The sequence below is a fragment of the Belonocnema kinseyi genome, chromosome 10, assembly GCF_010883055.1.
Source record: "Belonocnema kinseyi isolate 2016_QV_RU_SX_M_011 chromosome 10, B_treatae_v1, whole genome shotgun sequence".
NCBI lineage: Eukaryota > Metazoa > Arthropoda > Insecta > Hymenoptera > Cynipidae > Belonocnema > Belonocnema kinseyi.
The window spans coordinates 67,776,055-67,801,393 of NC_046666.1; the positions used below are offsets into that span (position 1 = coordinate 67,776,055).

The following is a 25,339-nucleotide window of genomic DNA, read 5'->3' on the forward strand; positions in this document are numbered from 1 at the left end:
ATCTAATACGTTCACGTTATACTCCTTAGAAATAGTTTTTTCTTTTCTCCGATGGATCCCCGGCCGCGCCCCTGGGTACCCAGTCCGCTACTGCATATCAGTAAATGTCAGTAATAGAAATCTATAGAAATAAACGAAATTCAGAATTTTTTACCGAATAAGCCATGTAGATTGAATTATCAGAGAAAGTAATATTCATAATAGCCTCTGTTGAGTGTTTGAACGGAGTTTCATCCAATGGGTCCAACGTATCCGGATGTAAAATCCACATTACTCCACTCTCTAGTCCACAAACTAGCATATCAGCTAATAAAAATCACATTATTACAATTCAACTTATAAAATTTGAATTTACATTTTAGAACATTAAAAAATTAGATTTAAAATTACAAATTTAAATTTAGCAAGTACTTTGCTTACATTTTGGAGAATACTTGAGGGCTGTGACGGATTTTAAACTTTCATGAGTTTTAAAAGTGGAAACGTGGGTTATTTCAAAGTTCATCGTTTCTTTATTATAAATTTCAGTAAAGTTAGGAAGAGATGGAGTTTTTTTGGATACCATTAGAAAATGGTTTGTGTAATTAAATAAACGAACGAAACCAGAAGAGTTTCCCATTACAATATAACTTCTGAAAAATTAAAAATATAAGTATCAAAGGACGCCGCACCAGATGTACAGAAAATGCTTTTAGTCAAAATATGTAAATATATATTTTTTGTAATTTCGAACAAAAATTTTTTGTTAATTTTTGCTAAATTAGACAAAAGCAGAAACAAAGTTTTAACCCACTGAACTTGACAGATTCGCGATTTTATGTATAAAGGATGTTTTGCGGTTTTTTTAACATCCCTTAAACATCCATGCAAGTAAATCAGGATTTCAAAAAACTAAAACTACAGAAGATTTTTTGATTAAACAAATCGTGTGGGAAATTACTACTTCAAAATAATTGAAGGAAGCCCTCTGCCAGAAAAAGTGTGTTTATTTTAAAGGTTATTTTAACATCCTTTAAAGTTTCAAGACAAGAAATCAATTTTCTTGAACAATTAAAATCAGAAGAGGTTTTTTTATAAAACCATAACGGTCTGAAATGACTTCAAAATAATTGCAGAAAAAATATCCTAGCAAAAAAGATCGTCGAACTTATTTTATGGCTTCTTTTAACTTCGCTTAAACATTCAAGCAAGGAAATCGACATTTCCAAAAATCAAAAACTACCGGAGATTTTTTGATTAAATTATTGGATTTTAAGGGTTGTTTTGACAGAAATGAAAATCACGGGAAATTTTTGTATTATAAAGAATTGTCGGAAATCACTTTGCAATAAATGTAATGAATATATCCTAGCAGGAAGGACGCTGCATTTTTAAAGGGTTGTTTAAACATCCTTTTAAATACAGTGAAATACTTTTCCTGGTACAGTACGGCTTTCTGCATGAATTTTTTTTTTATCAAAAAATCTGTTGTGGGTTTGATTGTTAGGAAATGTCCATTTCCTTGATATTTTCTGTCATTAAGGAATGTTTAAATAATCCTTAAAATAAATGCAACCACTCTTTCTGGTAGGGGACGCTTCCTGAAATGCTTTTGAAGCGATTTTCAATCTCAATGGTTTAAAACAAATCTTTCGCGGTTTTGATTATTAGAAAATATTAATTTCCTTACTTGAATCTTTAGGGGATAGTAAACCAAACCTTAAAATCATTTTAAACAGTTTTCCTAATAGGGGGCGCTTCTGGTACTTATTTTGAAGTGATTTCATGCCCATGTAGTTTGATCAAAAAATCTCAGTGTTTTTTTTTTGAAATATCGATTTCCTTGCCTGAATGTTTAAGAAATAAGAAAATGACCCTAAGATAAGTTAACGACCTTTGCTGCTAGGGGATCTTTCCTGAATGTATTATTACGTAATTTTCGACCCCAATAATTGAGCAGGCGCAGGTATTGTTCTGCAGTCTCGACATTATTTTAAAAGAATTATCATTAGTAATTAGATATTTCGACTAAAATCAATTCTCTGTAAATTTGTTTTGGGGTTCTTTTGTTTTTAATAATAATTTATATTTTGTTTTATTATAAATTCTAGAGTTTACAAGTCACTGTGTATATCCAATGCAGTGACTGCACTTTCTGAAGGGTGTGAAATAAATTGAAATTTTAATCTAGAAATGTCTAGCCAAGCCAATCTTCCCATTTGTGTGCCTGTAGAAGGATGTAAATTCAGTTATTAATAAAAAAAATACTAACAAAAGAGTATTTTAGGCACTTATTTCTGTTACCGACATTTACCGACATCTGGAGCATCGATGGTTCTGTTCCATGCTAAATTGGTTCAAGTATTTACTACAAAGTAAAAGTGTCTTATACTGTCCACATGTCGGTGAATGTTTAATCTACAAAAGGGGGATATAATTTTCAAAGCAAAATACCAACACACGACAAAATTTTCAATAGCGAAAACTTTTTTTTCCAATGTTGCATCTGTTGGTCGAGGACTATTTGATCCACGATCTTCTTTATTTCTACACTTATTTACACTATTCTTTCTCCTGCTAATACTGTTATTTTTTGAAAGATATTCTATTTTAAACGTTATATTAGATTCAATTTCTTCTAAATTTTCTTTCGATTCATTATTCGCATATTGGGAAATAATTGTCTCATTATCGCTTTCGGATTCTGTTGAAGATTCGTCCTTACTTTTTCCAAAGAAGTTAACCTTGTCTGATTCTTCCTCCACATTTTCACTCTCTCCATCAATACTTTTTGTAACTAAATTAAACATAAAAGTTTTCCCTTGTATTTTTGTCTCACTAAATTTGATTTTTAAAGTGTAAAATTTGGTTTAATTATTTAAGCTTTAATCCGGTGAAGTATTTTTGGTAAAAATTACCTTCTGGCTCTTGTTGAATTATTTTGGGAGCTTTGAATTCAGAAGGGAGATCAAAACTTATTGAGCTTATTGAATCGAAATGGCATTCCTCACACCAGTATAAAAGCTTTAATTCTTCATCGTAGAAATGTAAATTTCCTTTATCAGTACCGAGGACGATTGTACTGTAATTTTCCAATTAAACATTTTCTGTGAATTGTTTGAAAATTATTGTGAAATCATGGTGAAATTAAAAATGGTGATTCTTAGAGGTCTCTAGAAAATCAATTACTTAGAATTCAAACTAAATTATATTTGAATTGAGTACAAATAATTTTAAAATAGTAAAATTAAATTTGGAATTTACCTACCGATTGTGTCGGCCAATTTGAGTTATATTACTTTTTTGAACATGAGTTCCCTTCACAAATTGCATTTTATTTTTTGCCTCATTTTTCAAATTCCTTTTCTTAGTAGGATAACTCCACATTAAGATAAATCCTGTGAATTAAGAAAAATCAAACCAGAAATAAATGATGAAGATATTTAATCATTTAATTTGAAAAATAAATGTTTGCCAATTTCAAAGAATTTTGAAAGAAATATTTCTTACCATTAGAAGTGCTTGTTATCGCACTTCGTCCTCCAGATAAGTAAATAGAATTATTAAAAACGCCAAAGTCTCGTTTTTTTCTAATACGTGGGTGATGAACATCTAAACTTTTTTTTTCCTTTAAAAACACATGTTCAAATATTAAATTAAAAAGTAGAATTTCGTAATTCCTGAGAAATAGATCAAATTTTTTCTTGGCTCTAAATTACAAACCCATGTGGTGAACAATACATGATGATCAAGTGTAAGAATAAATTGATCTGAATTATTGTAATTGAAGCTAATTTCTTTGACTCGATCTCTTTTCGTAACTTCCAGTTCGATTGAGGCTAGAAAGGTCAAATTACAAATGCTTAAAACCAAAAATTGAAGTCAAAATCCAAATTTCAGCTTTGAAAAACCATAATTATAACTTGACCTCTTAAAATTATAAAATAATGAAAATTGAGGTTTAATATTAACATTTTTTGTAATGACTTAAGAAACTTGCCATCAGGAATATCTTGGCCGCAAGTCCACAACCAAACATTTAACATCTGACATTTTTCATTTCCTACAGTGACAACGTATTTAGCATCATAGCTAACTTTTGCAGCAGACATTCCTACTTCACCATGTGGATTAAAAAGAGTGCAAATTGGAATGCTATAAAATAATTGTTTATATAATTTTTAAAGTATATCTTGAAAGAGATTTTTACCATTTTTATGAGTCTTGTGATTTATTTAAATTAATGTAATTAAAAATTAAATTAAAAATACCATTTTTCTGTATCCCAAATGACAACAACTGAATCATTTCCAAAATCTGCAGTGAGTAGCCATTTACCGTCTGCATTTGCTGATAAAGTTCGTAGATCATTTTTCTAAAAAAAATTATAATTTAATAATTATGTATTATAATCGCTGTTATTAAATGGTAATAAATATTAAAAATTAGTACAAAATAATTAAATTTTAATACTTTTTTAAAAGCAAAATAGATCATTAAAAGAACAAATGTTGATAAACTAACGTGGCCTTGGAGTGTAAACATTTCTCTAGAACGATAATTATATAAAACTGCCACATGTGAACATGCATAAGCGATTAAAGTTCTATTTTTTGTTGTCAAATTCACTATTGGAACTGCGGTGTTAAGACCAAAAACCCATTCGAGTTTCTGAAAATAAGATGTTTACTATAAAAGTGTTTCATTGAATATTATAAATACATTTTTAATTATTCAAATATTATAAATAATTGGATATATTAAATATTTTTATTTTAGATCACATATTTTTGTACTTACGAAAGGGCAAAAACTCGAGTCTTTTAAATTCGTTAGATTTACTTTTTTATAACAGGAAACATCAGATTCAGATTCTGTCTCAGAAGATGAGACCATTGACATTTTAAAATTATTATTAGTTTGTTGAAGATATTGGTTGCAAAATTGAATTATCGATGAAAATATTATGTTTACAAATTGACAAGTTTTTGACAGGTGCTGTAAGTTTGATCTGTTATGTATTACAGTATATACAATTAAAGGCAAGAATCGATAATTGTCTAAAAGTCGAATTCGAAACAACTGAATTTTGTTTGTCACTTATTATTCAAAAATGTTCAGAATTTTCTCAATGTGGGTCATATTTAAATGAAAGATTTCAGGCTCAAAAAAGTATATTTGAATAATTAAAACAATCTGGAATAAATTTTTGCAAATACAAATGTACATTTATTGGATATTTAAAAAAAAAGATTATTTCTCCTTCAATTTCAATTTCTTCATGTCTTGTTATATATATATATATATATTTGTAAGACCTTTGCTACTTTATTATCTCAGTATGTTCTTAATTGCTGGCTGAGTTACATGTTCCTATTCAGACACTTATATCCACAACAATGCATCATTTCTGAAACAATGATATAAAAGTAAAATGAAAATGACAAGTGAATAATATAAAAAAATGTGATCCTTGCAGAATTTAAATTCTTATAAGTACATTCAATTTGAATTAAACTCCCTACTATGATCATTTCAGTTATTAATTATTTCGTGTGAAATTAATTTTTAGATTCTACCAATAATTATTAATTTTTTAATTTAAAATGAATCATCAGCTTACTTTGCTTTTGCTAATTTCACTTTGTATTACTGAGGATATTAATTCGGCGCCGGTTAGTATTTCAAATTTACTGGCAGAGAGACTTTCGTTATCCACTAAAACGGTATGTAAAGTCTGTATTTTTTAATTTTATTTTCAAATATTTATTGTAAATGATATTAGTATTTTATGGTTTATACATTTGAGAATAAATACACGAAAACTAATAATAAACATTTTATAATAAGATTAAATTCATGAAAATGTTTGGATATTTGCCCTCGAATGAAAGATCAGAGTCTCTTTACAAGGAAAATGCTTTAGTCGACGCTATAAAAAATTTACAGAAATTTGGAAACATTCCAATGAGTGGGAGAATCGATAACGAAACTTCGAAGGTATGTTTTTCTTCCTCTATATAAATAGAATAGAATACAAAAAAAAATTATCAGGAGATTATTAAAGGATACCTAAAATAAAAATAAAATTTTCAATGAAGAGAACATTTCGTAAAACTAGAAAACATTTTAAAATATCAGGGTGTCTACTCTGAAAAATGTTGTTTGAATCAAAAATTTTTTGAGCCTATATCAAAAATAGAATTTTTTTCAAATAAATTTTTTTGACTTAAACAATGGTTTGTTTGGATAATGTAGATTTTTTTAGTTTCAAATAAAATTTGCTTGACTTAAACAATCCTGTATTTGAATAAAATAGATTTTGTTTGAATGAAACAAATGCTTTGTCAAATCAATGAAATTTTTATTTTACCCTACATCAAAGAAAGAATTTGTTTGTTTCAAACAAACATTTGTCTGAATTTTGGAAAACCTAAGATTCTCCGGGAATTTTTATATATCTGAAAAACCTAGAAATATCAGGGAATTTTTTCGAGGGCGTACTTAATTTTATTGTAATCACCATACAAAATTAAATAACAATGATTCTTTATTTCTCAAAGTAGATTAATTTTACTGCGTATTAAACTATTTTGTGAAAATTCGTTTTTCTATTCGTTTGAAATTAATTTTTTACCTAAAAATTCAACTGTTCTTTTTTTGGTTGAAAAGTCATCTTTTTATTGGAAAATTCAACAGCTTTCTGCAATATTTTCTCTCTCTTGCCTAAACATATTTTTTAGTTGAAAATTTAACTTTTTTTGAAAAGCCGTATTTTCTGTTGAATTCAAATATTTTGTATTAAAAACTTTTAATTTTTTGTATTAAAAATTAATTTGTTGTTGTTGTAGATTCATAATTTTAATTAAAAATTAATCTGCTTGTGTAAAGAATGAGCTATTTGGTGAAATATTATTTCTTTTTTGGCTGACAATTTTTTTAATGAAGATTTTACCATTCAATGTTTGGTTAATAATTCAAATATTCCAGCTGAAGATTCATCACTTTCAGTTGAAAATGTTTTATTTTTTATTAAAAATTAAACTATTCTAGTTGAAGATTCGTCATTTTAGTTGAAAATGTATCAAGTTTGTTGAAAATAAATGGTTTTAACTAAAAATTAAACCATCCAATTTCTGGTTGAGAATTGATTTTTTTATCCCCAAAATTCAATAAATTGATTAAAAAATGGCCTTTGTAGCTGAAAATTCATGTATTTTGTTTAAAAAAACGTCTTGTTTGGTAAAAAAATTAATCTGTTTACTTGAAAATTCATCGGTTTGGTTAAAATTTTAAGTATTCAGTTTCATTATTTCAGTTGAAATGGCATATATTTGTCTGAAAGTAAAACTACTGCGAGATGAAAGTAAAACTCTTTTGTTAAAAATTCACCTTTCTATTCAAAATTTCATCTATTATAGTTGGAGATTTATTATTTAAGATTAAAACTTGTCTTTTTCAGTTTAAAATTCCACTATTTCGTTGAAAATTTACTATCCTGTTTAAAAATAATATTTTTGAAGAAAATTAATCTTTTTACACAAAAATTTATTATTTTGTTTGAAAATTCAAGTATTGCAGTTCAATATTTATCATTTTTGTTGAAAATTCAAGCATTCCAGTTAAATATTTTTCATTTTGGATGAAAATCCACCTTTTTGGGTGAAAAATGAGTTATTTTGTTGTAAATTTGTTTTTTCATTGGCTGAAAATTAATTCTTTACTTAAAATTTAAGGAGGGGGGGGGATAAAAACTTGCAAAGAAATTTTTTGTTTTGTTTTTTTGTTGTAAAATATTTTAAAAATATTGTGTCAAAATTTTAAGTCAATCGGAGCAGAACTCTTGAAGTTATAGATTTAAAGCCGACCCTCCTCATAGACCACAGCTACACTTGAAAATATAGGAACGTGCCAGATCTGGCATTGTGAAATCTAATAAAAATTCTATTATTTTATAGTCTTTTTCATTGTCTTCGAAGACAATGAACAATACTACAAAATAATAGAATTTTTATTAGTTTTCACTGCACTTTCTATGTTCGTAAAGTGTGCAGTCTAATGGAAAAAAGAAGGAGCTGAAATCGTTGAAAAAATAAATTTTTTTTCTTCACTTTTCCAATGTTTAAAATTTTAAACGTGTTTTTCTCGAAAACACTTTTTAAAAGTCCGTTCCAGCGATTTTACAAAAACTACTGAACCGATCCTTCTTAAACTTGGTAAACTTTTTCTGCATATAAAAATCCTCCCCCTAACGATATTTTTGCTTACATTTTTTTTATATTAACATTGTTTTCACTTTAAAAATTACGAAATTTTTCGTACAAAATCGCATATTTTACTTCAAATGATCACAACATTTTTTTTAAAAATGCCTAAAAATAATCGTTGGGGCAAGGAAAAACTTATATTTTAACTCGAAATTGCTCTGTCACTGACTTATTTCACGATATTTTTCTACAAAAAAATTACTAATTGTTTTTAAAATAATGCTTTGTAACATGCAAAACATTTAAATACATTTACTTTAACCAGATCTCTAAAAATAATTAAGAAAAAAGCGTTTTTCCATGCATTATCCCCCATTTCCCCCTTAACTATACTACTTTGTTAACATTTTTTAAACTGATAATGTAACTGTTTCATTCGAATATTCCATCATTTTAGTTAAACATTTATCTCTTTGGTCTTTTTCATAGAAATTAAACTTCTTGGTTGAAAACTTATCTTTTTGGTTAATAATTCAACTATACCCAGTGGGCACAAAGTTTGGCGACATCCTATGTCCATGTCGTTAAGGTGTATTTACGATATCGTAAATAAGTCGTATGATCTGACGATGTCTTTACGATATCGAAAAGACACCGAAAGAACATGGACATAGGATGTCGTAAAGATGTCTTAAAGATGTCGTAACGATGTCGTAAAGACGTCGCCAAATTTTGTGCCCACTGGGATAACAATTAAAGATTCATCATTTTAGTTAAGATTTTTTTTTTATTTTAAATTCATCTAGTCCACGTGAAGATTCATAATTTAAGTTGAAAAATGTTCTATTTCAGTTGATGATTCATAATTTTAGTTGAAAATTTATCTTTTTGGTTAAAAATCTATCTACTTGGTTGAAAGTTAAACTCTTTGATTAAAATTCCATCTTTTTGGTTTAAAATGCATCTATTTCAGTCGAAGATTCATAATTTTTGTGGAAAATTCATTACTTTGGTTGCATTTTTTTAAATTTAAGAAATTTAAATTATATTAAAATCTAATTCAAAATCCTATTTAACGTTCAATGTTCAAAATATTATATATAATTACTGAAAATAAAGACAAGAATCCAAGATTTTTTGTGTGGAAAAATACTATTCTATTTTTTGTTGATCTAAATATTTACTGAATTTTAAGTATAAGATAAAATGAAAAATTGTTTGCATTATTATTTTAATTCGTGAACTTTAGAGACAAAGTCAAGAAATGATTAATCATATTGTTAATATTATTTAATTAATCGATGTTACCGATATATTGAGGAATATATTATAATTTTTTAAAGCTTTCTAAATTAAAAATATTAATGGAATTTCTAAAAACTGCAGAAAATATTGTTTATGATAAACTCGCGATACTGTATAAATATTCCAAGTCGATTGTTTAAAAAAAATGCGAAACATTTTCATCGCTCCGTGCGATGAAACTTATACCTTGAAAAAACCTGGAATTATCAGGGAATTTTTTCCCAGGATTTGAGTACACATCTATATATACATACTTTTTTTAGTTAATGAAAACACCACGATGCGGAGTGGCAGACATTCAGCTTAAAGGAAGTCGCAGGAAAAGATACATAGTCGGTTCTGAAGGATGGAAAAAAGGAGAAGTCACTTATTAGTAATTGAGAAAGAGAGCCTAGTATTTAGATTAAAAATTGCAATAAAGTAAAATAATTAAATAAAACATAGTTTAAAAAACAAAAATTGTCATTTCAGCATAGCAAATTGGTCGCCAAAATTGAAAGAGAGAGCCGTAATTGATGAAATGCAAAGAGCCTTTGATGCTTGGAGTGATTATTCTAGACTTAATTTTCGATCAGTCACAAATCCTAATGCAGATATTATAATAAGTTTCGGTCAAGGCTCTCATGGTGATGGGTAAATTAATTTCCTTTGCTTTCCAAATAGGAATGATTTGCGGAAAGTACTATTATTAATATTTGTGTATAAAGCTAATTGTTTCATTGTTCTTTCGTTTTCATCATAGGTATCCTTTTGATGGGCCGGGAAATATTTTGGCGCACGCCTTTTTCCCTTATGAATTAGGTTCTTTTGGGGGAGATATTCATTTCGACAACGATGAGAAATGGGAGATACGTCCTTCTAATCCTTACGATGGAACAGATTTTTTTTCGGTTGCTGTCCACGAATTAGGTCACAGTTTGGGTCTATCCCATTCCACAATACCAACATCAATCATGTTTCCTTATTACAAGGGCTACACGACAGCTTTTCAATTAGATTACGACGATCTTCTTGGATTATATGAACTCTATAGTAAGTTTACAATGTTATTTTTCCGGGTTAGAATAATAAAGAAAAAATTCACAGTCCATCCTATTTTTACCTAATCCCCCTTTTCCACCTTAAATTCCCAGATATTCTAGCGCACACTGCGCGCATGGAGCAGGAACGCCGTTCATATTTTCACGCACGACGTGCGTTCAGATGAGCAAGCAGATATATCGTCCATGGGGGCGCATATACCAGGCATGTTTTGTAACGCACGTGCATGCGCGCATGAAGCAAGTACTCAGTGCGCGTGCGAAGAGTATCTTAAAATTGTTTATTTATAATAAAATCAAGTACGGAAAAGATGTAATTTAAAAGTTTTATTTAAAAAATAAAAAATTATGACATATTTAACAGGGTACCCAGTGGGCACAAAATTTTGCGACGTCTTTGCGACATCGTTACGACATCTTTACGACAACCTATGCCCATGTCGTTTCGTTGTCTTTACGATGTCGTCAAGAAATCGTCAGATCATGCGACTTATTTACGATATCGTAAAGACAGCAAAACGGCATGGACATAGGATGTCTCAAAGTTGTGGTAAAGATATCGTAACGATGTCGTAAAGACGTCGCCAAATTTTGTACCCACTGGGTAACGGAAACAATTAACGAGGGAGATCCAATTGTCTGAGGTCAAAGATAAATATGTCATAATTTTCCATTTTTGAAATAAAACTTTCAAATGAGATCTTTTTTATACTTTATTTTATTATAAATAAACAAATTTCAGACCTTCTTCTCACGCGCAGAGGATACTAATCTATATAATATTCTTGTGTCAAATGCAAGATCAATATAAATCTCCGTCGAATATGCAAAAAAATCAAAAGCATCCGCGGTTGGCGCTAAATTCAAAATGAATATTAAAAAGAATTATTTTTATTAAATAAATAGTAATTACAAAACAAATAATCGAATTATCATGATTTTATCTGAAATTTTAACTGTTTGTTAAAAATTCGTTTTTTATTTCTAGCTAAAAATGAATTTTTCAACTGGAAATGTAACTATTCCATCTTTGTTATAAATTTAACTCTTTTTGCTTAAAATTAAACTATTTGGTTAAAAAATTTCTTCTTGTGTTTCGCTTTTAATACATTTTATTTAGTTAATAATAAGCTCTTATGTGCTTTTTAATGAAATTGTATATTTCTATTTTAATTTTATTTTTTACCGTCTTTTAATTTTATGTTTAAAAAATATATATTTTTCTTTTGCACAAAATAATTTTTTAATTCTTCGGTTAGTTCGGAATTCCGACACGGGGTGATTGTACACGTGCTGACATTGGCGACGCATTGTGCACGCATTAAAGGCGCATCCACAGAATGTTCTTAGATGTAGTGCATTCTTGCAAGCATTTCGTGCGCGCATGGATGTACGCGAAACGTGCGTGCACGAATTGTTATCCGGGTTTGAGAAATCCTCTAAAATACCTAATATCGAGAATTTTGACCCAATTTGCCCCTTTTTCTCAAAGCTTTAATAAATTTTTTTTAAGAATCATAAATAGAAATTTTAGACCTTAGAAAAAATGATTTTTTGAAAGAAAGTATTTTTAATGATACAATTTACAAATGTTTTCTAAACAAGATAATAGATCAATTTTGAGCCATATTAATGTATCAACTAAAAAAAAGATTTATTTTAAGTGAAAAACAACTCATTTCATCGAAAAAGAAGAATTTTTGACAAAATCGTTGTATTCTCATCAAAAATGTTATTTTTTGACCAAATATTAAAAGTTCCAATCATGTAGTTAAATTTTCATCAAACAAGTTCATTAAAAATAAGGAAATTTTCAATCAAAAACATAGTTGTATTTTTTAACTAAGAGTGTCTAACGAAAAATGTGAATTTTCAACGAAGTAGTTAAATTTTTTACCAAACTGGTGATTTTTAAGCCAAGAAGACGTTTTTTTTACAAAACTGTTAAATTTTTAATCCCGAAAATATGAATTTTAAAGAAAAAAAAATTAATTTTGAACCAAACACTTGAATTCTCGAAAAATAGTTACATTTTCAATTCACGAAATTAATTTTCAACTACAATGGAGAATCTTCAACAAAAAATGCATTTTTAACCAAGTAGGTAAATTTCAAACAAAACAAAAAAATCAAAAGGTATTTTAATTTTAAATTAAAAACGATTGAAATCATCCAAAAACTCGAATTTTCAACAAAATAGTTGACTTTTAAACCAAAAATGTGAATTTTAATAGATAAAAGTGTAAATTAAAAAAAATATCAACCATATAGTTGTATTTTTAAACTGAGAGATGAATTTTCAACCAGTAAATATTTTACAATGAAAAAAAGAATTGAACCACATTGTTGAATTTTGAATCCAAAGACGAATGTCATAAAAACTAAAGTAAATTTTCAACTCGAAAATGTGAATTTTGAACCAATAAGTTTAAGTGAAATTTTCTACCTAATTTTTAAGCCAAAATACGTTCTTGTTGAAAAGCGGTTTAACTTTGAAATCGTGAATATTAATTTTCAACAAGAAAGTTAATTTTTAAGCAAATAGTTTAATTTTCTACCCAAAAATTCCAACTTTTTGTCAACATTTTAAACATTTATAACCAAAGAGCTAAATTTTAAACTACAATGATGAATCTTCAACCAAACAATTTAATTTTCAGCAATTTTCAGCAAAAAGGATAAATTCTCAAGTAAAAATGTAATATTTGATATTTCAATCAAAGAATTATTATTTTCAATCCAAGATAGATCAATTCATCTAAAAAGGCAGATTTTCAACCAAATATTTGATTTTTTAAACCAAAAATGTGAATTTTCATCAAAAAAGTTCATTTTCAATCCCAAAAACATAAATTGGTAACCAAATAATTATATTTTCCATCTAATAGGTGAATCCTCAAACCAGAAAGACTTTTCAATTAAGAACAAAAAATTTAACTGCAGTGTTGAATTCTGAAACCAAAAGACAAAATTCACACAAAACAGTTAAATTTTCACAAAAAATGTGAATTTTCAACCAAATGCTTCATTTTTAAGCCACAAAAAAAGTATTAAAAAATAGATTTGAGTTTTTAAATGGAAAACATGACTTTTAAAGAAAAAGTTTATTTTCAACAAAACAGTTACATTTTCAAAAAAAGACGACTTCAAAAAAATAGTTACATTTTCAACCAGAGATAAATTTTCAATTAAAATGATGAATCTTCAACAACAAAAAAATGAATTCTTAACCATTTTTTAACAAAAAGGATGGATTTTCAAGTAAAAATATAATAGTTGATATATTTCAATAAATAGATATTTTAATATTGAAACAAAGACAGTTAAATTAATTCTAAGAACACGAAAAAATAAATTATTTTATTTTTCAATCAAGAATGTGAATGTTATTCAAAAAAGTTAATTTTTGAAGTAAAAAATCTAATTTTATACAAAAGTGGTAAATTTTCAACCCGAAAATGTGAATGGACAACAAAAAAGGAGAATTTTCCAACAAATTGTTAATTTTCAAATTAAAAAGATGTACTTTCAACTAAACAGTTTAATTTTTAACCAAAAATTATGCATTTCCAACAAAAAGGTTCACTTTTAACAAAATAGTTGAATTTCTACCAAAATAGTTCCAATTTTAATCCAAAAAAACGAACTTTCAACAAAGCATTTGAATTTTAAACTCAAAATAATGAATTTTCTACAAAACCGTTAATTTTCAACTAAAAATGTGGAAAACAGGGAAAAGTTGGAAACTGAATTTTAAAATATGTAGAAAAAGAGGGTAATAGGTTGACAAACGGTGAATTATGTAATAAATAAACATAAATTTTGACTCATGTCTAATGCTTTTAAAATATGCAGTAAAATACGTGGAACGGCGTATCAGAAAAAGTGTGTTTATGTTAAAGAAAAAAAATGTTGAGAACGAATATAATATATAAAAAAGTAGCGTATTTAAAAAAAATGGTCGTCTTTACATATTTGTTATTTTCGTGAATCTTTTTTTTTAATTTCTGTGTTTTACTATAATATCTTTTTAGGTGACATTGAAATTTTGCTAAAGATCCAAACGCTTTAAATTTATTTAAAAAAAACATTGGACAGCTATGATTCCTAAACTTTATTCATTCCCAGGGTTCATAACTTTTGCAATCAGAGACTATTGAAAACATATTTTTTCTGAAAATGTAATCCGAATGTAATAAACGTGTAAAAATCCGTAATTTTATCTAAATAAGCTTCGAACCTTTTTCGGTCGATTTAAATAAAAATCAACTTTTAGTAGCTCATCAAAAAGGAGAACAAGATTACACAACAACAAGAACGACTAGCGAAGTTGATATCACAGAATCGACCACAGAATTTGAAATCGAAAGCACATCTTCTTCTGATACATCAGAATTCGAAACTGCAGTTTCAACGACGACCCAAAAACCAAATTTTCAAAATATAACTTTTATTGGAGACTACGAAACAGTGGAGGAACACCGTCTTCACGAAAGTAGAAATGGTCAAACAATTTTTGAAAATTTTACAATTCCTGACATCTGCGAAGGCAATTTTGATACAGTTTCAGTATTTCGAAATGAACTCTTTATTTTCAAAGGCGAGGTGAGAAAGATATGAAAATTTATACAATTTTCAATTAAAAATCAAGTCGAAAATAAATGTTGGAACATTATTTGATTTTTCAGTATTTATGGAGATTTATTCAACGTGGTAGATTGGATAACGATTATCCTGTGAAGTTTCACCAACTATTTCATGGTCTGCCGAGTGATGTGACTAAAATTGATGCCGCTTATGAGAGACAAACTGACTCGAGTATTGTCCTTTTTTCTGGTAAGAAATGAAAAAATAAAATGAAAAATTCAAATAAAAATATTAATGAACATTATAATTAAATTCACAGGTAGCAAATATTGGATATACAATGGTGATAAATTTAGTGATGATAGTCCACGCCCTTTATCTGACTACGGTATTTCTGTCTATATTGATAAAATAGATACCGCACTTGTTTGGCCCAAAACAGAAAAAACGTATTTATTCAGGTGAATTAATTTTTTAAATTTCTAATTAAAAATTTATTCGTGAGATTGGGAAGGTAAATTGTTTAAACTATTCAAAGTCTGAAAGAAATAAGAAAACCATATTTTTAGTTAAACTAATGCTCGAATTTATACAAGGATAGAGGGGACTCATTTTGGACAATCAATGAAACTTTAATGACATTAGATTCTAATTACACTGAAAGTATTACAAAATTGAGTGGAATTCCAACAAATGTTGATGCAGCATTGACGTGGACCGATGGTATTAATCATTTTTTTAAACAAATAATATAAACAGTTATTACAAATAATTAAAAATAATCTTTTTGTTTTATTGCAGGTGCAGTATATTTTTTTAAGGGGAAATACTTTTGGAAGTTTAATGTCAATTTTCATAAAATTGAAGACAGTTATCCTTTATTGTCGCCAGAATATTGGATTGGGTGTCAAGATTAAAATTTCACTAAGATTTTGAAAATAATGGACGCCAGGGTAGCTGCTGCAATCGACAAAAAAAAATCCCGGCCATTTCACATGTTCATCGCAAATGAAATTAAAACATTCGAACAATTGTTTCTGGTTAAAAAGTATAAATTTACACGTATTATTTTCAACTCTCTAATTTGAAGAATTTGTAATTAAAAAAAAAATGTAAATGCTCAAAATTATATCATTTGAAGTACTTTTATGTTAGGAAGATTAAAAATTAAACAATATTTTTTTTAACAGCCACGTTTTGAATCAAAAGATACATTTTTTAAATTTAATTCATTTAGAATTATTATTTGTTAAATTGTTATTTACACATCGAAATTAAACAATTTCACTTGCATATTAAAAATATAGAATTAAAATTATAACATTCAAAGTTGAAATTAACTCTGAAATTTTAACGACACACGCAGTTCAAACAATAAACATTTTTTCTTAAGAAAGTTTTTTTTTTTAATGAATTACCATTTCCATATGTTTTGACAAATTTTTAATCTAATAATCTCCTTAGAGGTCTTCTGAAAACTGCGTTTTAAAATTCTGTAAATTTAAAACGTGTGTCCAAAATGGAAAGTTTTCAAAGTGAAAGATTTTATAATTACGCCTTGTAAGCTGAAGGATTCCATAATTTAAGAATTTAACTTTGCACTAACAAAAAAGTTGAAATAAAACTTATTAAGTTGCATCATATAATGTGATTGGCTATTTTTCTTCTGAAAATTTTAAAAATTTCCAGTGTAAAAATAATTCAGACAATAATTCCCGTACATTTCACGGTCAATGAAATTGAAAAAAATCGAACTCTAAATCCAAAAATTGTTCCATTTGAAGTAATAAAAACTAAAACGGATCAATTTTAAATTAAATTTAGTTAATCTGCCAAATTACACCTTTAAATTCTTCCAAATTTGATTTCAAAACCTTGAAACATCTACATGTTGTTTTTAGTTTTTTCAATGTTTAAACTGGTTAACATTTTTTCCAGAACTTCTTAACATCTTTTGAAATGATTCGAATATTTCATAAATTTGTTGTTCCATTTTTTATTTAAATTCCTGCCAAATTAAAAAAATTGCCCTAAAATCTTCCACATTCATTTTTGATAATTTTGTATATCTTTCTAAATCTTTTCTTAAAATAATTTTTCAAAATAAAAAATCACTTTCAATTATCCTAGGAAATGTTTATTTGTTCTTATAAAGCCTTGCAAAATTCCTCAAAAGCTTCTACATTTTTTGTTAGGAATTTGTCACTTCATTTAACCCTTTGCGGCATGGTGGGAACACCGTATTCCCACCTTTTTTCATATCATTTTTTGTGATTTCAGAGTAGTTTTTATTGGATTTTACACAGGTTTTTTTTTAATTTCATGGTCGAAGGATGATAGAAAATTGAAATTTTTGTTCGAAGGGTCTACATTTTTTAAATATTTGTTAATACTTATAAACAAATATGAAAAAAGCCCTTTTTGTTGAAAAAATTCATTTTCGAAAAAACTTTCCATTATATCCTTATGGAAATGGGTGCTTAAGAGTTTTTGGGGTCGCTGAATACGAATCTGGACTCAGATTTTGAAAATTCAAAATGGCGGATCCAATATGGCTGCCGAAATTGCGAATATTTTTTGATTTTATCTGAAAATTGGTATACAGGGGTTTTTGGGGTCAGTGATCACGAATATGAACTCAGATTTTAGAAATTTGAAAAGGTGGATCCAAGATGGCGCCCGAAACTTGGAATATTTTTTTCTGAAAATTGGTATACAGAGGTTTTTGGGGTTGCTGATCACGATCTGAAATCAGACTTTGAAAATACAAAATGACGGATACAATACGGCGGTCAAAATAATAGATTTTTCCGGATTTTTTTTTAAATTAGCGTACAAGGATTTTTGGAGTCACTGATTACGAATCTGAATTTAGATTTTGAAAATTCAGAAAATTGGTACTAATCCATGTTTGAGGTGAGTAGGTTTATATTTTTCCAAACCTCAATATTCTAAATATCTGTCATTTTGAATACAGATTCTAGATCAGCGGTCCCCTGTCTGTGCCAACTTTAAGAAAAACAATTTAGCAATATTTTGAATTTTGGCCCGACATTTTGAATGTTCAAAATCTAAATTCAGATTCGTGATCAGAGATACCAAAAACCCCTGTACACCAATTTTCAAAATTAAAAATTCCAAATCTTGGCCACCATATTGGATCCACCATTTTGAATTTTTAAAATATGAGTTCGAATTCGTGATTAGCGACTCCAAAAAAAACCACTGTATACCAATTCTACAAAAAATCCAAAAATATTCCAAATTTAAGTCGCCATATTGGATCCACCTTTCTGAATTTTCTAAATTGAGTTCAGATTCGTGATCCCAAAAACCCCCGTATACCAATTTTCAGAAAAAATAAAAAAATATGCCAAATGTTAGCCGCCATTTTGAATTTTCTGCTTAGTTTTGAATATTTAATTTGCAATTACTGATTTTAAATGAAGAGTCAGATCTTTATAAATATTAAGTATAATTTTTATTTTCCTCAATCAAAAAATTTCAAATTTAATAGTTTAAAAATTGAATATTTTAGACTGAAATAATATTTGAAGTTTAATATAAAAGCTTTTAATTATGAATATATTATTTGAAGTTATTTGAAAATTAAAAATAGTTTATCAAATTTCAATCATGCGTTTACATTTGTTTAACCAGTAAGAATTTCAATTTGAAACAATTAAATTTTCAATGTTAAAATCTGAAATTGTGAACTGATTCCGAATCGTCTTGTAAAATCATTTATTTTCCAATTTTGGAATCTGAAAGTACAACGAAATGTAAAAAATCGTAAATTACACTCACTGTTGATCAACTAAAAATGTTTTTTATTCAAGATCTTCAATTGTAAACCCTTATGATTTTGAAGAATTTAAGTGTTTAAAACTGTGTTTTAAAATTCTTTAAATTAAAAACCTAAAATGGAAAATTCGTAAACTGAATTTTTCTTCAAATAACACATTCTAAAATGAATGTTATCATAAAATTCCCGGTTCCACGGTCCAGCGGCCTCCCTGATTCACTTATAACTATTTATACCCGGGAAGAATAAAAAAAGAAACAAATTAAGATTGATTTTAAATTTTATTTCATGTTTTTCACAAACAATTGTTTCAAATTTCTCTGAAATAAATTACAATGTAATGGTGTGAAATGGAATTAACCGAAGTCTCGAACTAAATTAATTGAATGTACAGCTATTTGCAGAATAATACGTTAGCCAAGAGATTTTGAATTTTTGTTTTTGATTTTTTTCTTGGAATCAAGTTAGCGTTTACAGACACCTAGGTTTCTAACGTAAAGCACAAGAAAAACGCTTTTCAAATTCACATAAGCCACTCACAAGCTACGAAACTCACTTATACTCAAACGTCAACGCATTGTTGGACTGCTAATCGTTAAATGTTAGTATCTACTAAAATCTAAACCGATTAGAACTTCCCTGCCATCCAGCTAGCACAAAAAATCTGCGTTTATATCGGAAAACTGGGTAATATTTGAAGAAATCAACAATCAATTTTTTTGGAAATAATTAACAGTAATGTGCACAAGACTTAGTCTTGCCAGTTGAAACCTACAACAGAGCCTTCATTCCCCCGTCATTTTTTTATGCTAACTAAATTACGTGTCGCCTAGAATTTTTAATTTGAAAATTACATTTGTTGTATTTCTCACCCGCCGGCCAAAATCGACTTTTATACTTTCCCCGGTTTCTTTAAGCTTCTAGAACATTACTTTGACCTGTAAAAATAAAATTAGCCGAAATATTGTTATGAAGAATAGAGTAGAAGACGCGGCTCTCAAATTGTCCCACAGAAAATAAAGCATGACCTCATTTAAAATGTTATACATCATTCCTCACGCAATAAAAATCTCCTTCACAAAATAACTATCAAGAATGTAAACGTTTAAAAATAGTCAAGTTTTCGCGAAAGCAAACTAACTCGGTCGATTCTTTCTAAGAAACGTTCCTCGGGAATGTTCCTTGGGACTAATTCGTGATAATCCTGACAATGAAGAATTGGGATGATTTGATCACTCGACAATTGTCCCTTTAAAGAAATGTGCACCACAGCGTTTCTTCGAAAAAAAAGGAAAAATTCGCTCTCTCGTTTCTACTTTATTCTCGTCTTCAAAACGATCATAATTTAATCGTAGCAACCATTATTCGCTTGATACTTCCGTCTATTACATACACTTCCATATCGAACGAAAATGACTCAAATAATACCTCTGCGACTGAGTTATTATGCGAGAAATATGCAAGTAGATCTTTCTGTGGCGAGAAAATGAAAGGGATAGTTTTTTTTAAGACGAGCAATGGCCATTCGACGACGATGGAAACATTGAAAGGGAATTACTGAGTGGCACATTGCACACGAGAAGGTCCGCCCTCGTCTTCCTCATAGGCTGGACGAGTGTCTCTCCGCCTTGCCTCTTGCTCCGGGTCCAAGTCTGTGAGCATGCACTCCTCGGCGTTGTCAGGAATCATGACTTCTTCTCTTGGTGGCAAGCATTGTTCCAAAGCCGGAAGTACCGTTGGCTCAATCGCCTTGGGGAAATTCACCACGAACTGGATAATGAGTCTACCTTTCGTGAACGGATCTTTGTACACTGGCATTCCCTCGTTCAGAATGCACTTCAAGTCACCATGTTTAACCACTGTCCCAGGCAGTGATGTTACTAGCAAGTCTCTTCCGTCGAGAGTCCGAATCACTTTCTGGAATCCACACAAAGCTTCCACTAATTCCACCTGCATGCGCATTATCAAGTCATTTACGTTGCGCCTGTAAAACAATTAAAACAAACAAATTAACATCAAAACAATAAAAATGTAAGAAATTTAACTTAGAAGAAAACAAAATTTATATTCCTCTTTAATGCCCAACGTTTAAATTAATCTACGAAATTCTTAGAATCTAAAAAAAAAAAACTAAGAATCTAACGATTAAATTTGGACAAGACTTTCTTAGTTGTCTCCATTCAAATTTAATAAACCAAAATAAAAGCAGAGGAAAGAAAAAGAAGGCAACTTACAAAGCCTCCAAAATATTTAGAAACATTTAACAAACACAGATTTTAAGTCAAAAATGCGTTGTTAATTAATTAACCACTTTACTTATAAGTTCTAATATTTTACTTAGATGTAACAATATATCATACAATGGCTACTAATCATACACTGACCGCAAACCTTATGAAAATAATGTAAATCAAGATTCGTTCATCATAAAACACTGCCTGAGCTTTACGTTAGCCTTATTAAATAAGAATTTCTTTTTAAACCTTTTTTTTCAAATTCAAAATTTCTTAAAATTCCTTGAAATCTTATGAAATACAAGAAACTTCTCTGAAACTCCATAAAATCCCTTCAAATATTTTGAATACTCGCAAATAATGCCACACATTTTTTTATATTTTGAAATGCCTTATTATATTTTTTTTTAACCTGTGATAATTACTTCTAATCCTTACGGCCGTGTGACGAGTGGGTCACGTGACCAGATTTATACCTTATCTTCACTTTGTTGATTTTCCCAATTTATTTTCACACGAAGCGCCACATTGAGTTGAAAATTTGGGATAATAAATAAGAAGCACTGAGAAAGGTAGGTCTAGTCCTAAATTTGAATAATTATGAAAAAAAAAAGCTACAAAAAAAATTATTTACAACAAAAAACTTTTTTCATAATTATACAAATTTAGGACCGACCCACCATCCTTAGTGCTTCTTGTTTATTATTCCAAATTTTCAACTCGATGTGGCCTTTCGTGTGATAATAAGTTGGGAAATAAAAAAAGTGGCGGTAAGGTAGGTATCTAGTCATGTGACCCACTCATCATATGGCCTTAAGAGTCCCATCGAACTTTTTAAAAAAATTTTAGTATCTATAGAAATTTAAAAAATTCGGCAATTGCATTAGAAATGAGTTGAATTGTATAATTTCTTTTTTAAGGCCATGTGATGAGTATAACAGCTGATTAAGTCAGCCCTAAGATCAATATTTTTTCACCCATATTGAAAAATAAAAGTTTAAATAACGCGAAAATTTTTTTCGGGAAATGTTAATAAATATTAAAGGATCGTTTGTGGTCTTGCAAAGAGTTAGAGGAAGAAAATGTTTATTTATGCAAATAATGATTATCGACGGATACATTTAGGTTTTACAGCAGACATGGACATAGGAAACAAGGGACTAGGCACGCCATTGCGGGGGTGATGCAATGAGGGGGAGGTCGGCCACCTTTTAATGTCCCGCGACAAACATGGCAGCGCCCACATGTTTATATTTTCATGCACAGTTTGTCGGCAAAAATGCTCGTGCGCACAATCAAGTGACACATCGTAAGATGGCGGATCTCCCCACTCATGGAATTTCCCCCCTCCCGTGGATTCGACCCCGCTTGCCAAGTTAGAATGGCATGCCTAGTCCCGTGTTTCCTATGTCGATGGAAGTTGTCTACTCGCTACGCTAGTGCTGCTTTGACACAACTGATACCAGACTGATACGTATGTCAGACCAAACATGTTTATTTGCATTTCGAGTGCAAACATTAGTTTTTGAATTATTTGTGCATAATGTTCGTGAGCGATTTTTGTTGTTTTGCCCCACTTTGGTCAATATAAACCTCATAACTAGTCCATTCGCAACATTGCAAATTGCTTGCAGGGTTTGACAACAGCACGGTCGGTATCTCTCTAAAATAGTTATAAAAAAAAAAATTCAGTATTCTAATTATTTAGGACCAGAGACAGATTCTTGCATGCCTTCTATTTATCGTGCCAAACTTTTAACGCGATATCTCATTCCGTGTGGACGTAAGTTGGGAAAGAAAACTTCCACTGGTATTTTCTTAAAAAAAAAATTTTTTCTCAAAATTTCCACCGGAACAAAGCAGAGACATGCGACTTTATTACCTCCCCTTTCAGTTCCCAAACTTTCAAAGCGATACCTCATTTCGTTTAGACGTAAGTTGGGAAAGAAAAATGGAAGACCAGGTTTTGTCACGTGACCCTCTCGTCACATGGCCTTATGTCGTTGAAAATTAAATACTCAGAAATAGAAAACTTTTGAATTTCAATAACTTAATTTTAAATTAAGATATTAAAATTTAAAAATTGAAAACTAAATTAAACTTATCAAATTTAAAGCTTGTGAAATTCTAGAATTTAAACATTTGTATTACATAAAATTATATTTTAACTACTAAATTGATTAGACAAGTTTTTCAAAAATTAAAAAATAAATTAAATTATTCTAAAAAAAAAACTTTCAAAATAAATAGTTATTCTAAACTCTGAAATTCAAACCATTTAAAATTGTACAAATGAAGCAAATACAAACAAAATATCACATTGAAAAAAAAGAATACAGAACAAGATTGCTACATGATTGTAATGTTTGAAAGTGCACAATTATAAGCTTTTCAATTCAAGATTGCTTTATGTTTACAACTGAAATTCTGAAATTTAAGACAGACTACCAAGGTTTTTATTATGAAATTATGGAAGATTTAATAGCGAAATTGTCCTGACACTTTTCAAATTAGAATTTGTAACTACAACATTGTGATATTTAAAATTTGAAACCTCTAAAATTTAAGAAAATTCAAAACAAATATTTTCGAATTTAAACTTTTAAAGCAAAAAAAAACTTTAGTTTAAAGCCCTCAAAGATCAAACTGCTTTATTACTGCGCATGTAAAACTATCATTTTTAATTTAAATGATAGAAAACGTAAAGATATTCAATATATTTTTAATAGGGCTGATACCATGTAGTATCAAGTTACATTCAAAGTAATTGGATTGATTTTTTTACTAAAAAATGTGATTTATGTCAAAATAAACACTGACATTTTCACCGTTCAAAACTCCAGAATTATAAATATTGCGGGAAATATTTTGAATCTTTAAGGTTTAATTATTCTAAAAATCTTAAAATTTATGCGCTTTCTAACTGGCTCCTTTCAAAGTTTTATTAATAAATTTAAACATGAAACCCATAATACTAGATAACCAACAAAATAGGCGTTCTTCAGAAGAGCGAAAAAACATTCTGTAAAATCGAAATCATCATTTAAAGACAAGACTCATTAAAGCCCAAAAAAATGTGATTAGAAACAGCTATCAGTTACCGAGGAAATACATGTGTCAGCTGTCAAAGAGAAAGAAATTGAGAGGCCAGACTGCGGATTACGATAAAAAATTGTATCTTCAGTTTAAATAAAAACTAAAATTTTACTCCTAAAATATGAAGATTCGGAATGACTGTAAAAAAAAGTTTTTATCTAAGTAAGTGAACCAATTACGAGTAAATGAACCAAGAATTTTAAGGTTAAAATTTCACAGGCTTTAAAAATCGGTTTTTGACAGCGATTGAAAATCGGATTTTCTATTTATTACAAAATAAAAACTTTTCAATAGACGATAATAATGTGAATAAATATCGTGAAGAGAAGAAAAAATTGTGATTGTGCTGAAATTTCAACAAAATTTTTTATAGTACTGCATTAAAAAATGAGAATTCGAACAAATCTGACGTGTACTTGATTTTATAAAGAATTGTGCATGCAATCAACTCATTTTCGAAAAAAGTTGGCAATGTAGTTCTGCACTGCCACCCTTCAATTACGACCTTGAAACTAATTATTAAAAATAAATAATTTTTAAATTTTGCATTAAGATTTTTTAAATTCAGTGATTTTAATGTAAAGTGCAAAATTAATAACTTGAAAATCAACGATAAAGCATTTTCATTCAATAGCAACAACTGCATGCTGATTTAAATAAGTGCGAAGACAATGTTATAAGATATCAAAATACTAATAAACTGCATGACAAGGGCCCTTATGACCATTATGTAAATGTCATGTACCATTTTTGAAGTTGGAAATTGCAAAAACTGCCTTTCCAAAGGAAAAAGCATCTAAAGTTGACGAGTGAAATAAGTGCAAGTGTTATACTTTTTCTTCGAACATAAAAGATACCCACTTCCGGTTTCTTTCGTAGGGTGGCGATTCCGCGGACGATTTCAAATTCCCGGTCATTTCCCGATCAATTTTTCCGGCCAACTAAAAGTAACATATTCATATTTTCCGCCAAACGCAAACATTTCTTTCAATTGTGGGTCCGGATGCAATAAGGGCACATAAAATTTTTTCGTGCGAAAACGAAGTCCCCTGGAGGCTTTAGAAAAAATTTTCGAATTTTAATTTT

General features: G+C 28.8%; 3 protein-coding genes across 7 annotated transcripts in view; 1 reads left to right on the plus strand and 2 right to left on the minus strand.

Moving 5' to 3' along the window:
- The window catches only part of LOC117181183 (cilia- and flagella-associated protein 251-like), a 15,324-nt gene extending 10,364 nt beyond the window's left edge, over positions 1 to 4,960 (minus strand). The window contains exons 1-13 of the mRNA XM_033373750.1: positions 4,780 to 4,960; positions 4,504 to 4,650; positions 4,251 to 4,354; positions 3,980 to 4,134; positions 3,703 to 3,818; positions 3,490 to 3,607; positions 3,248 to 3,377; positions 2,898 to 3,061; positions 2,438 to 2,776; positions 2,098 to 2,206; positions 794 to 853; positions 421 to 632; positions 155 to 306 (exon numbers count right to left, since the gene is read on the minus strand). Of these exons, the coding sequence (XP_033229641.1) occupies positions 155 to 306; positions 421 to 632; positions 794 to 853; positions 2,098 to 2,206; positions 2,438 to 2,776; positions 2,898 to 3,061; positions 3,248 to 3,377; positions 3,490 to 3,607; positions 3,703 to 3,818; positions 3,980 to 4,134; positions 4,251 to 4,354; positions 4,504 to 4,650; positions 4,780 to 4,881 (1,908 nt within the window). The 5' untranslated portion in view covers positions 4,882 to 4,960. The remainder of the gene's footprint in view (positions 1 to 154; positions 307 to 420; positions 633 to 793; positions 854 to 2,097; positions 2,207 to 2,437; positions 2,777 to 2,897; positions 3,062 to 3,247; positions 3,378 to 3,489; positions 3,608 to 3,702; positions 3,819 to 3,979; positions 4,135 to 4,250; positions 4,355 to 4,503; positions 4,651 to 4,779) is intronic.
- A 380-nt stretch (positions 4,961 to 5,340) lies between these two features.
- LOC117182348 (matrix metalloproteinase-2-like) lies at positions 5,341 to 16,220 on the plus strand. 5 transcript variants are annotated; one of them, XM_033375515.1, is made up of 11 exons: positions 5,341 to 5,475; positions 5,552 to 5,705; positions 5,830 to 5,979; positions 9,755 to 9,864; positions 9,936 to 10,124; positions 10,234 to 10,523; positions 14,808 to 15,136; positions 15,220 to 15,367; positions 15,438 to 15,579; positions 15,720 to 15,841; positions 15,920 to 16,220. In XM_033375515.1, the coding sequence occupies exons 2-11, from the start codon at positions 5,586 to 5,588 to the stop codon at positions 16,033 to 16,035; spliced, it is 1,716 nt and encodes a 571-aa protein (XP_033231406.1). In that variant the 5' UTR covers positions 5,341 to 5,475; positions 5,552 to 5,585; the 3' UTR covers positions 16,036 to 16,220. The 5 variants fall into 5 exon arrangements, with proteins under 5 accessions (XP_033231406.1, XP_033231407.1, XP_033231408.1 ...); XM_033375516.1 differs by having other exon boundaries at positions 5,341 to 5,705; positions 14,811 to 15,136; XM_033375517.1 differs by having other exon boundaries at positions 5,341 to 5,705; positions 9,963 to 10,124.
- Positions 16,221 to 19,193: 2,973 nt separating this feature from the next.
- Positions 19,194 to 25,339, minus strand: part of LOC117181407 (dnaJ homolog subfamily A member 1) — a 14,750-nt gene continuing 8,604 nt past the window's right edge. Inside the window, exon 5 of the mRNA XM_033374027.1 lies at positions 19,194 to 20,907. Coding sequence (XP_033229918.1) covers positions 20,478 to 20,907 — 430 coding nt within the window. The 3' untranslated portion in view covers positions 19,194 to 20,477. The remainder of the gene's footprint in view (positions 20,908 to 25,339) is intronic.

Excerpts from the sequence above, each read along its gene's own strand:
- LOC117182348 (XM_033375515.1), top strand. The coding sequence starts at position 5,586 with ATGAATCATCAGCTTACTTTGCTTTTGCTAATTTCACTTTGTATTACT. Across the intron at positions 15,368-15,437 it reads GAGTATTGTCCTTTTTTCTG|GTAGCAAATATTGGATATAC; the intron begins GTAAGAAATGAA and ends TTAAATTCACAG. Across the intron at positions 15,842-15,919 it reads AGCATTGACGTGGACCGATG|GTGCAGTATATTTTTTTAAG; the intron begins GTATTAATCATT and ends GTTTTATTGCAG.